Source organism: Sapajus apella, unplaced genomic scaffold, assembly GCF_009761245.1.
Source record: "Sapajus apella isolate SASKATOON/1434 unplaced genomic scaffold, GSC_monkey_1.0 scaffold50, whole genome shotgun sequence".
Taxonomy (NCBI): domain Eukaryota; kingdom Metazoa; phylum Chordata; class Mammalia; order Primates; family Cebidae; genus Sapajus; species Sapajus apella.
Window position 1 is genome coordinate 365,354 of NW_022436990.1, and position 14,090 is coordinate 379,443.

A 14,090-nucleotide genomic window follows, 5' to 3' on the forward strand; every position below is an offset into this window, starting at 1 on the left:
AATAAATGTCTTAAATGAATTCACACATGTATTAAGTAAGAGACTTAATAATGACACAAACTTCCTTATCTTATTGAAAATTCTATTGTTTTGCCTCTAAAACAAACAAATAAATAAATAATAACAAATGTATGAGTAGAAAAAAAAAACACCCATGATTTGATATGCCTTTTAAATAGTGGGGGTCTCTTCTTGTCCTCAGAGAACTTGGTCTACACTGCCATTTCTTATTGATACTGCCTTTTTCTTTTTTTATTTCAATTTCTATATCTGGCAATGGGCTAGAAGGACTTTTGGAAATGTTTAGGAGGTATTCCGAGTACAATCATGCCTGGGAGAGATTGTGAATTTGGTTTTAGAATATGCAATAAACTAGATGTTGAAATAAAGTGAATCATGCAAAACTTTTGTTTTCCCAGTACAAATAAAGTTATGTTTACAGTATTTGTAGTCTGTTAAGCGTATAATAAGATTATGTCTGAAAAACAATATATATAACTTAATTAAAATACTTTATTCTTTAAAAAAGCTAAAGATCATCTGAACCTTCAGTGAGTCATAATATTTTTGCTGATGAAGGGTCTGGTCTCAATGTTGATGGCTAGTGACAGAGCAGGGTGGTGGTTGCTAAAGGCTGAGCTGGCTGTGGCAATTTCTTAAAATAAGAGAGCAAAAAGTGTGCTCACTCTATTGACTCTTTCTTTCAGGAAACATTTTACTGTAGCATGAGATGCTGTTTGATAGCATTTTTATCCACAATAGAACTTCTTTCAAAATTGGAGTCAATTCCATCAAACCCTGCTAGTGCTTTATCAACTATGTTTATGTAATATTCTAAATTCTTTGTTATCATTTCAACAATATTCCCAACATCTTCCCCAGAATTAGATTCCATCTCAAGAAACTATTTTCTTTGTTCATCCATAAGAAGCAGCTCTTCATCTGTTCAAGTTTTATCATGAGATTACAGCTAGTTACATCATAAGGCTCCACTTCTGATTCTAGTTCTCTTACTATTTTCACCACATAGGCAGTTACTTCCTCCCCTGAAGTCGTGAACCCCTCAAAGTATTTCATAAGGGTTAAAATCAACTTCTTCCAAACTAGGGTTAATATTGCTATTTTGACCTGCTCCCATGAATTGTGGATGTTATTAATGGTATCTAGAGTGGTGAATTCTTTCTAGAAGGGTCTCCGTTTACTTTTCCAAGATCTATCAGAAAAATCATTACTGATATGGCTAAAGACTTAGAAAATGTATTTCATAAATAATAAGACTTAAATGTTGAAATTTTCATGGGCTGCAGAATTAGTGTTGTGTTAGCAGGCATGAAAAAAGCATTAATCTCCGTATACATCTCTATCAAAGCTTTTCCATAACTACGAGCACTGTCATTGAACGTTGATATTTTGAAAGGGTTATGTTTTCTGAGCAGTAGATCTCAATAATGGGCTAAAAATATTCAACAAACCATGCTTTATGCAAAGGTACTATCATCCAGGCTTTGTTGATATATTTATAAAGCCTAGGCAGAGTAAATTACATATAATTTTTAAAGGCCTTAGGATTTTCAAAATGGTAAATTAGTGTTGACTTCAACTTAAAGTCATTTGCTACATTAGTCTTTAATGAGGGTGTCAGCCTGGTCTTTTAAGTTTTGAAGTCAGGCATTGACTTCTGTCTACTTAATAAATTTCTAGATGGCATCCACTTCCAATAAGAGGCTATTGCTTCTTCATATTAAAAATCTGTTACTTAGTGGTTTGGTATAGTCATGTATAGCAATTATTTAGCTAGGTCTTCTAGATAACTTCCCGAAGCCTCTACATCAGCACTAGCTGCTCCATTCCACTTTTATGTTATGAAGATAGTTCATTTTCTTGAATTTCCTGAACCAAATTCTCCTAGCTTCCAGCTTTTCTTTTGCAGCTTCTTTACCTCTTTTAGCCTTCATGGAATTGAATAGAGGCAGGGCCTTACTCTGGATTAGGCTCTGGCTCAAGGGAATATTGTGGCTGGTCTGATCTATCCAGACCAGTAAAATGGCCATCCTATAAGGCTGTTTTACTTTCTTGTCATTTGTATTTTCACTGAAATAGCACTTTCGATGTCTTTAAAGCACTCTTCCTTCATATTAACAACTTGGCTAAGTGGTGCAAGAGGCCTAGCTTTTGGTCTCTCAAGGCTTTTAATATGCCTTCCTCACCAATCTTACTCTTCTCTAAATTTTTATTTAAAGTGAGAGAGATGCAGCTCTGCTTTTCACTTGAACACTTGGAAGGCATTGTAGTCTCATTAATTGTCCTAATTTCAATATTGTTGTGTTTCATGGAATAGAAGGACCAAAGAAAAGGAGAGAGACCAGGCAATGGCCTGTCAATAGAGCAGTCAGAATACACACAGCCTTTATTGATTAAGTTTGCTGTTTTATATGAGAGTGGTTTGTGGTGCTCCAGAAGAATTATAATCGAAGATCACTGATCAAAGATTACAGTATAATAATAATGTAAAAGATTTGAAATATTGCAAGAATTGCAAATATGTAACACCAAGACACAAAGTGAGCACGTGTAGTTGCAAAAATGGCACTGATAGAGTGCTCCCTTGATGTAGCATTGCCACATACCTTCAATTTGTAAAAAAAAAAAAATACAGCACCTATAATAAAGTACAATAAAATAAGGTGTGCTTGTATGTCGATAAGTTAGGGAGAACGCTTGGTGTTTAGTCAGTTTGTTTTGTTGTATTTTAAAATGATGCACTATATTAAAGCATTCTAGGCACAACTGAGAATTAATTAGTTTAGAAACCACAAGTGAGTTAAATTATATGACATTGACTAAAGAGCACTTTAACTTTAAACTGCTTCTAAAAAGGCACATTATTATTAATGTCAAATTATTAGAATTGCTAGACTCAAAAGCAGAAAAGACTTAAATTCATGAATACTAAACCCTAGTCCAAAGATAAGTCAATATTTTTAATGTTAATTAGAATTAGTTTTAGAATGGAAAATTGACAGACTTGTTTGGAGAAAATATCTTTGAATGAGCTTATCTAGTATGTAACTAACTCAAGATAACAAATTTAATTTGGAATAAGTGCCCCTGGAAAATATGATTTATATAAGAACTATTAAAATACAGATTTATTATTACGCATTAGCAACTTTTTCCTTAGCACATATGCTTAATTTTCCTTGAGTTTAATATAATGGAAACAAATGTTTGCCTTTAACAATTTCTAGTTTACATTTTGTCTCAGGCACTTAATGGAACTGGCTATCTATATTTATTTTCTATGAAGCAGATATAAATCTTCTTTATCTCACAAGTCTCAGGAAGGGCCATCTATTGTAAGACTCTTTTATATTTTAGTACATATTTTATTTAACATTCTATTAACTTGCTCAGAGAACTTCAATAGTTGACTCAGAATCTATCCCATATTACTTCCCTAATATTTTGCATTTATTTCTGTGTTTCTGTCTTGCCTTATTGTGTTCTAGAATGCAACTTGTTACACTTCACTGTAGTTAGTATTTTCTTTGTGGTATTTTATGCCATAGACCCTTGAATTCCTAAAAGGGAGAATTTGGTCATTATTAAAAAAAAATTTAAAGCTTCTTGTAACTATTATTTCTAAGACATGGGTCTAATATTCAAATCTCCCCTGTATTGGTTACCTATTTCTGAATAATAAATTTCTCCAAACATAGCAACTAGAAACACAAAATATTTTTTATCTCATAGTTTCTTTCGATCAGTAATTTAAGATGTATTTACCTGAATAGCTCTGCCTCTGGGTTTCTAATACAGTTGCAGTCAATATGTCAGTCTGGAACATAGTCTGCTGATGCTTTCCAGCTGGATCACTAAGAATGCACTTGGCAGGAAGCCTCTCAGTTCCCACCTATGTCATCTGCCGAGAGGGTTACACAAATGTCCTGAAGACATGGCAGCTTGCTTTCCCCTTATTGAGTGATAAATAGAGCAAGGAGGAATACACAGTGACTTTTATTATGTAGTTCCAGAAACACCATATTAATGTCATTAGGAGTCAGTCACTAAGTCCCGCAAAAACACTTACAAGGATAGGATAGGGTGGATTTGGCTCTAACTTTGATGGGAGTATGAAAAATTTATGATCATATTTTGAACAGCCACCCCCAATCTTCTGTTGTAAATACAATTATTTCTCCCAAGGGTCATTTCAAGGCTTTTTAGTTTCAAATTTGTGTCTGATCTCTTTCCTAAATGTGCTTTGTTAGGCAACATGTAAAGTTATGGATGCCTTTTATTAACAACTAAGTTTCATAGTGGATATAAAATAATTCATTACACTAAGCCTCAGTTTATTTTTTTGTGATAAGCCACATCCATAGGTCATGCATCTATGTGTTCTGCATAAAACCAACTGAAGATTAAAAAAAATTCAAAAAGAGAAACAATGTAACAAGAAAAATAATACAAATTTTAAAAAGAATACAGTAAATATTTAAGTAGCACTAGAAAACTAGAGATTATTTAATGTATATAGGAGAATGTGCATAGGTTATATGTAAATATTCCAACATTTTATGTAAGGTACATGAGCATCCTGGATTTTGGTAATTGTTGGGGGGTTCTGGAATCAATCCTTTGTGGATACGGAGAGAAGTCTATTATTGTATTACAGGCATTTTGTACATAAAACGTTTAGCTTTGTAACTGCTGCATAGTAAGCAATTAATGAGCATTAAAGTTGGCCCTTATTGTTGTTATTATGATCATAAGCAGATGTAAAGAGCTTCCACCATATGTTTTTCTCTGCCAAGATCCTTCCTGAAGAATTAGTATGTTTCCACCTACAAACAAACACAAAAGGATTGTCAAGAAGTGGACAGTCCCTGCCCCTTTCCTTAGTGGCTGAATAAAAGTACAAAAGAAGAGAGAGAGCATCACACAAAGGTGTTGCACTTTGGCCAGTTTTGTGGTTTTCATTCTGTTCTTTATGCATATCCAAGATTTTTATTTTGATGAATAAGAGAGGAGATGTTGGAAGTCCCCATAATGATTAATGAATGAATAAACATAATTTTACTAATATAACAGAGACCTACATTAATACTATATATTTTTATTGATTTTAATTAAATAAAATTTCACAAAGTATTTTATACCTCAACACGCTATTTGATGGCTGAACACACACAAAAAAACCAAACATAATTTTGAGATTAAAAAATTACCTCACTGAATAATTGAGAAGTTATGCTGTTTACTTCAGAAAAGTCTGCTTTAAACTAAATTCTCAGAATAATTACTTCTTCTATTATGTTTTGCCAGTTTAGAGTTGTTTCTAGGATGGAATAAGAGGATGGAGATAAGATCTACTGCTGTCATTTTCCTACTCTAACTTTTACTAGAGATAAAATTAAAATACATGCTAAATTCCATTTTTCAAAGGAAAATTGTTCCTATCTATTACTTTTCCAGAAATACCCCAAACATAATTTTTAGAACTGCTCTTTAAAATCCTGTGTTATTAACTAATAAAATTATGTAATGTTCTCTAAAAAGAGTAGTTAACACTCATCCCTTGGAGCCAAAGTTCTCCCTATTTCCCTTCTGTTTCTTTTGAACTGATGTGACATAGAACTTGGCATTTTCAACATTAGTGTCAACCTTTTTATTTAGATGCTTTATTCAGATTATACTTAAACACACAGTGAAATCACAGGAAAATAGCACCTCAAATTATGTATCGTTTTCCTGATAATTTTCTGTGCATATCAGTAAAATGTCACAGGCTTTTCCTATGAGTGACAGCCTAGACTTATGAATATTGACAAGTGTGGAAATCAAAATAAAGAAAGAGCAAAGTTGCACAAAATTGAAAAGACTATATTTTCTAGTTACTGAAAAGAAGTTTTAATTTTTATTCACATTTTCAAAAAACACAAATCATGATATGGTTTTAATACAGAATATAGAGTTGGTATTGGTCTGCATTTTGTGCTATGCAAAATAAAAACATGAGGAAGCAAAGAGGGCTGGGTCAAAATGTCAAAGTATTTGACAATTAAATATGAATAATTTTTCTCACCTGATGATGGGAAATGATAGTGAATTATTAGTATATCTTTTCCCATCTTTCCTCCATCTGACTTTCATTCCATACTCCAAGGTACCATTCAAAGCTGCAAAACTAGACATTCAAAATCTATGTTCTGAGGCACACGGGAAAGAGTCTTTGTGGGAGACATAGTCGGAAGTTCTAGGGACATTCTCTAAGATCCAACCTTAATACTTTGGTGCCTCTTTAGAATCATAAGTTGTAAAAGTTCTATTGCTAGAAATTTTTTCAAAGTATGCTTTCTTCAATTTACTTTTTTCTGCTCTAAGGGGATTTAGATTGAGCTTTGCTTTTAAAATAGAACGGTGGGAGGAACAGTAGAAGGGAAGGATGAAATAAGGATTAGGCTATTTACTAGTCTTGAATATATTTCATTAACTGACTTCCTCTTTAAATGACTTGTCTGTTAAGACTACCTCTGACATAATCCTGCTGGCAATTAGTAATCAAAATAACCTGAAAGCTGTAAGTATTCTCTTGTTATATCATAGACATGTTAGGAATTTTCAATTAGAAACTAACCCGGAGAATAATCCTGAGAAACTAGAATAGAGAAAAATATATATTTAAAGAAGACAAGAAGAGTACGCCTGTACCAAGGAAGATGCTTAGACTGTCCTAGATATTTGAAAGATTAATTTGGAAGTACTGAATCCAACTAGAATAGTAAAAAAGTGAAATTCATTTCATGATTCTGTTCAGATCTAATCCAATATCAATTTCTATTTATAATTTAACCTTATTAACAGTATGAATAAGCTCTGTGAATATAATCGCATCTGACACAATATTTTTTAAAAATTAATGTTGATGCATATTTCAAAGACATAGGAGAGTAGATTTATTAATAATATAAATGCAATTGTTTGGAGCTCATTAACATAGAAAGATTTAAGTATATTTTAACCTTTGTATCAAAGGCAAGTGAGAAACTTGCTACATTACAAAAGAAGTTAGATAGCTAGATAGTGGGGTGAATCTTTTGATATTTTAAGAAACTTTCCACACAGATCAGAGAGTTGATAGATAGATTAACACATAATGTTAATTACCTGGAAGTGATTGAAGATTGGCGTCTGACAAACTTCAAAATATTATATCTGATAAGTAATGTAGAAATTTATTTACCTAAACAATATGCTACACACAAATCTTCCGTTTCTTCAGGGATGAGTTTAACTGTAGGCTTTTGCATGTTTGTTATAATTTGAAATATATTAATAAATTCTAACTTCAGTTTTCCTTTTATTCATTAATTGTTTCAGAAAACATTTATTGTTTAATTTCCAGTTATTAATGATGGTTCTTATAAAGATGGCTTTTTTTTCTCCTTTCATTAAGAACAAAGAAAGCTGAAAAGATTCCATTTCTAACCCTAACAACATAAAAAAATATATAAAATTAAATAATAATTTTTTTAAAGCCACAGTTAAGATTACACTATAATCAACTACTTTTAAAATGAAGCAGAGATAGATGCCACGAGGGAGAGGTGGGTTGCAAACACCAGATTACACAGCATAGTTAAGAAGATTTCAGCGGATGTTTTTTAAGCAACTATTGAAATAGTTTGAACTACTGTAAGGATGTAGCATCTCTGGGAGTTGCAAAATTAAAGCTAGTTTCCCCCTGCTCCTCTTGCTTGTAGGCTCTTCTCCACAGAGTCCACTGTCTGTTTCTAAGAAGGATTGATGGCAGAGAGGAAAAATGAAAAAATTCTCCTAAGATTAGGATTGGGTAGGGGAGCAGTCCCGCTATGGGAAGGGGGAAAAAAAACCTTACTCAGAATCTTATGACCTGAGGAAAAAGAAAGCTTAATCTTGATAAAAGGCAACAAATACTAATGTCCTAACGGTATAGGTAAAAAAACCATTGAAACCTGTAGAAAAAAAAATAGTAAAAAATAAAAACAAACAAACAACACACAACATCTAAGGAAAAGGCAGGAAGATGTACTGGGTGCAGACTGAGAAATTTTCTAATTCTGGTAGAGGAGCAGGATCACTGAGAAAGCGGCGCACCAAAAGCCTGAAAATTGAGGGTCTGCTTATATCAATAGAAGATACAAGGCATTCCCATACCCCCAACGCACATGAGCAGACCTTGAATTTATTATTTTGCTGTAACAAAATACCAGAGATTGGGTGTCTTAAACAATGCAAATTCGTTTTCTTATATTTCTGGAGGCTAAATGTACAAGATCAAGGTGTTACTAGGTTTCTCCTTGGGCCTCTCTCCTTGGCTTGCAGGTAGCTGCCTTCTCTCTGTGTCCTCATATGGTCTTTCCAAGTGCATGCATCCTTGGTGTTTTTTTGTGTGTCTAAATTTTCTCTTCTTATAAATGCACCAGTTATATTGGATTATGGCCCATTCTAACATCTTAATTTAAATTTAGACCCCTCTTTAAAGGTTCTTTTGACAAATACAGTCACATTCTTGGTCCTGGTCATTAGGACATCAACATATGAAGTAAATTGGGGAACACAATTCAACTCATAAAATACTCAAAAAGTAGAGAAGTAAAACAGTAAAGCAATCTACCATTGAGGAAGGGGCAAATGTCGAAAAGAAACCTTCTGTGAGACAGACAAATAGACTTTCCTTTTTCGACAGGAAAGTCAAAAGCTGAATTGGAAACAGGAATTGAAAAAATACTTCCAACAACCCAGCCCATATACAAAGTGAAAGTTGAAACTGGAGAAATTTTAAGTTAATAGTAAATGCAAAGAAGGTAACCATAGCTACAACCCCCAAATTTAATATACTACTGGACTGAAATAACTCAGCCTTTTCTTATATATATTAAAGTCCTAGCAATAAGTGGCATGCCAGTTTACCAGTATAAATAATATTTACTTAATTTCCTACTACATACAATGTTACAAAATCAGACAAAGAGTATAAAGTCTAAAAATATAAAATCACACACACACACACACACACACACATGCACATTGCAAACAGAAAAAATAAAAGTGACAGAATTGGAAATGACTCAGATGTTACAAGTATCAGACAAAGAATGTAATGTAATTATGATTAATATTGTTAAGGGATTTATGAAGGAAAGTAGGCAACATGAATGCTCAGTTGAAGATTTCATTCAGTAGAAATATGGAAACAATAAGAAAGTATCAAATATATATGCTATAAATAAAATAACAGAAAAGAGACATGAAAAATGTTGCTATGGTCTGAATGTTTGTATCCCTGCTATATTAATATGTAACACCTAAGTTACAACTCAAATGTATGCTTTACTTTAGAATCTGGATTTGTAGGACTTGAACTTTCATCTCACATCTGCCAAAAATTTCTTCTCAAGGATTTATATATCTGATAGTCAAATCTAACTACTTTCTGTTTGCTTTTGAGTTAACATTCTCTAGTGTGCCCTGTATGTGCTTCTTTTCCTCTACTTGAATATCAATCCACCTAGGATAAATATTTTCCTTGATCTGTCTGCTACTATTAATAAGCATAGGTACTATGTAAATGGAGTTAAGTTTTTAATAATAGCTTTAACAGTGAGTATATATAAACTGTAAACTATAATTCATAATGAAATGTTACAAGTTTTTTTCTTAACAATGCCCTCGCCTGCTGCTATAGTTTCAGTTTTTGTTCCCCAAAACTTATGTTGAAATTTGATCCACAATGTTAGTGTTTGAGTAAGAGGTATTTAGGTCATGGAGGAAGTTCCTTCATGAATAGATTAATGGCCTCCCTATGTGTGGGTGAGTGAGTTCTTGCTCTATTATTTTCCTCAAGAGCTGATTGATAAAAATAGCTGATTGTCAAAAATCCTCTCTCCCTTGCTTCCTTTCTTGCCATAGAATTTCTCCTCACTGGTTCCCCTTCACGTTTCACCGTGATTGGAAGTAGCATGAGGACCTCATCAGAAGCAGATGGTAGTGCCATGCTTCTTGGACAGCCTGCAGAACTGCTAGTGAGGTAAAGGTTTTTTCCTTATAAACTGTCTAGCGTCAGGTATTCCTTTATGGCAACACAAACGGACACTTGGATCTGCCATCTGGGTTTCCTGATTCCTGATTAATCTATGTCTTTAATTTTTCTCTTTCTTCCTCCTTTCTCTCCTTCTTCCACATTTCTGCTTATTGTGATTTCCTTTTCTTTCTTTTTTAAAAAAAGTTCTCTCTTGTCAGTATTACTTTATTTTTTTTTTTAATTTTTATTTACATAACAAATTTACTATGTAACAAACTTTCTCTGGTACCCCTGAGGTAACAGGACATTTTCTCCTTTTAGATTTTTGAGGATTTATTTCATGTTTATAAAAAGAGCACAAAACTCTGTCACTTTCTGTTGGTGTTATCCTGCTTATCTCAGAGCTCTCAATAGCTCCTTTCCTGCTCCCAGCAGAAAATAGAGAATCCCAAGGAAAACACCCTCTGACTTCATGGAGACATCTCAGACACTCTTTCTGGTATCCCTGAGGTACCAGAACAAGTTTGTTACATGGGTAAACTTGTATCAGGGGGTTCGTTGTACAGATTATTTCATCATCCATGTATTAAGCCTATAACTCATTAGTTGTTTTGTTCTGATCCTCTCCTTCCCCCAGCCTCCTCCCTCTGAAAGGCCCTGGTGTTTGTTGTTTCCCTCTATGTGTCCATGTGTTCTCATCATTTAGTTCCCACTTATAAGTGAGAGCACGTCATATTTAGTTTTCTGTTTCTGTATTAGTTTGCTAAGCATAGTGGCCTTCAGCTCCCTGCATGTCCCTGCAAAGGACATGATCCTTGTGCCTTTTTTATGGTTGCATAGTATTCCATGGTGTATGTGAACCACATTTTCACATCTTTTTTTTTTTTTTAACAGAATGCTTCTACCACTTCTATTTTTTTGTCGTTTAAACACTGCAGTCAATAAACTTATGGCCTCCGCTCTTGAAGTTTCTTATGCATAGATAACTCTGACTTCTGCCACCTTCACAACTCACTCTGTCATAGAACTGAGGTTTTCATGTGAATGATATTTTCTTAGCAAGCTAGCCTAGCCATGATTTTAAATTGTAGTTATATATTTTATTGCTTTATTTTACCCATACATATATATATTAGCATATGTATATGTATATATTATTTATTTTGTCTATTTTCTCTGTTTCTCCTGTACTAAACTGTAAACTCTGAATGGATATTGAGTTTTGAATTTAGCTCAAGTGCTTTTTTATTTAAAACTATCTGAGGGCCGAATGTTGCTTCTACATCCACAAATTTAATATTTAAATGTAACAGATGTCTGTCATATATGGTTTTCCCCACATTACTTTTCTAAAACAAAATTTAGTATTGGAAAGTAATAAACATAAAAAATGGTCTAAATTTTTCTATGTCTTAGATATCAGTCAGCACTGAGCATATGAAGAATAAGAACCTTTTTATCAAGGAGATTTGGTCCAGTGGAAGTGGTTGTTTATTCTTATTATGTGCTTGAAACTTTCTCAACTTGTCAATTGATAAGTTGAGAAACTTGCTCAGCTTGTACTGTTGAGGGCTTCTGGTGTATGTCGAAGTGGTAGGGCTTCCTATTAAGCTAAAATCAAGAAAGAATAAAAATTCCAGAAATAATTGGGAATACCATGTTTACAAACTGCAAATGGGAGTGCAACTGGATCACCAAACTGTGGGATAGAAGAAGATATAAAATGTATAGCATGTGAAAGGTAGGAACTGTATTTAGCTCACTTAAAAATATGCCTCATACATTCAAAGTGCTTAAAGCATATTTGTTGAATTTATGAACTTTGGAACTAACTTGGATTAAGGCTAATTTATAATAATTCCCATGATATGATAAACAGGAGGGTTAGTTATATTTAAATTCCAAATATGGCATTTATTTAATAATCTATGTTATATATCCTTATCTGAATGTGTCACTCATGTATACTTTTGAAACTAAGTACCAAATGTTATTAGCTTAGTAGCTGTGCTTGTACAATACTATGTTTAGTCAGTGTGGCTTAGCTAATCAGTAAAGAGGAATGAAAAAATGTATATTAATTCTGAATTTTAAGGGCCAGGAAAAAAATTACCTTCTTATTTGTAATCTTGTATTTTCTTCATGGATAATAGTAAAACCCATGTAGAAGTAACAATAATAAAACAAAAACAAAATTCAGTAATGTGATGATGTGAATATCTTAGTCAAAATACCTTTTGAAAACATTACTACATCCTGTGCTGATCTACATTACTGAGGGTCCTGGTAAAATTTTAAAAACTTCAAAAGAAAACAGAATAGATAGAGTTAAATGTTAATATATTCAAATGATTTTATATAGTCTTTTAAATAAGCACTGGAATGTAAACTGCCTAATTCATCGTTTGTAATTTTTCAGTATCACATTATTTTTCTCTTTGAAATTGGCTTAAATCCAAACAGTTTAGCCCTTAGAAAAAGCAAGCAGATGGCATTTATTGCTTTAAGAATGTATTTAATTTAGTTAATTATGACTTACAGGTTAGATGTTTTTCTATAACTCATCTTCTCAATTCCCATTATATAATCATGCTAATGAGATTGAAATAATGGTTAATTTGGTTTTGATCCAGTGGAACATAATAACAAGATTTAAGTAAGTTTTTAATAACTTCTTCTAAAGGTGAATTGGATTGTTTTATCTAAGGAAACCTGCTTATTTCATGCAATACCTATTTTTTCAATAAATATTTTTAAACAAAATTAAAAATTAATTGAAAATAGATGATTATTGAGGGCTCACAACCTGCTAGGCAATCACTATTCAAAGTGCTAGGGGATTCAGTGGCATACAAGACAAGATTTATCTTCTCATGGTAATTGATTCTCTTCTTCAGGAAAAAGATCGATGAGTCATTACATAGATAATTAAAAGTAAGATTTACTAAGCCTTAAGTAATATTTATAATTATTATACCCCCAAAAAGTGAAGTACCTTAAGACTTTTGATTGCCATTGTAATTATGTGTGAAAAACTCTGGAATAGGAATTAGAGCAGCACAGGGAAGTAACCTCTGGTACTGCATAAGCTGAAATAGATTTTAACCAATATCCTATAATTTTCAATACTTTCAAGTTTTTTTCTGTTGTTGGTGTCCTTTGATGAAAAACTGGAGGAGGGTATGTTAAGTGAAAAAAGCCAAGAACAAAGTTAAACATCGCATGTTCTTACTTATATGCTTAAGCTAAAAAAGTTGATCTCATAGAAATAGAAAGTGAAGCCCTTTACTGTTGCGAGGTGAGAGCTATGCGAATCGAGTGTCCAGGACGCCGTTTCTGGTTTTCATCATATAGGCAGACCAGCCCTTCTGCAAAGATGGTCAACGTACCTAAAACCCGAAGAACCTTCTGTAAGAAGTGTGGCAAGCATCAGCCTCACAAAGTGACACAGTATAAGAAGGGAAAGGATTCCTTGTATGCCCATGGAAAGAGGTGCTATGATCGGAAGCACAGTGGCTGTGGTGGGCAGACAAAGCCAATTTTCCGGAAGAATGCTAAGACCACGAAGAAGATTGTGCTCCGGCTGGACTGTGTTGAGCCTAACTGCAGATCCAAGAGGATGCTGGCCATTAAGAGATGCAAGCATTTTGAACTGGGAGGAGATAAGAAGAGAAAGGGCCAAGTGATCCAGTTCTAAACTTTGGGATTTTTTCTTTTAATATTGGGAAAAAAAATGTTGAAGCCGTAGAAAAATTACCTGTAGGAAAATCAACACAGTGATATTCTTATGAAAAAAAAAAGAAATGGAAAGTGAAGACAGGTTACTGGAGGCTGTGAAAGGTAGAGAGAAGATGGGCTAAGGAGAGATTTGTTAAAGGATATAAAATTACAGCCAGATATGAGGAACAAATTCTAATGTTCTGTAACACTGTAGTCTGACTATACTTAACAGTATTATGTAGTTTCTTATAGCTAGAAGGAGGAGATTGAATATTCCCAACACAAACAAATGATAAATGTTTGC

General features: G+C 33.2%; 1 protein-coding gene across 1 annotated transcript; it reads left to right on the top strand.

Annotated features, from left to right (window-relative positions):
- The first annotated feature begins 13,362 nt into the window (after window positions 1-13,362).
- On the top strand, window positions 13,363-13,856 carry LOC116526366 (60S ribosomal protein L36a-like). The gene has a single exon (XM_032242693.1). It carries the CDS (start codon window positions 13,374-13,376, stop codon window positions 13,761-13,763), a length of 390 nt encoding a protein of 129 aa, XP_032098584.1. The 5' UTR covers window positions 13,363-13,373; the 3' UTR covers window positions 13,764-13,856.
- The last annotated feature ends 234 nt before the right edge of the window (window positions 13,857-14,090 follow it).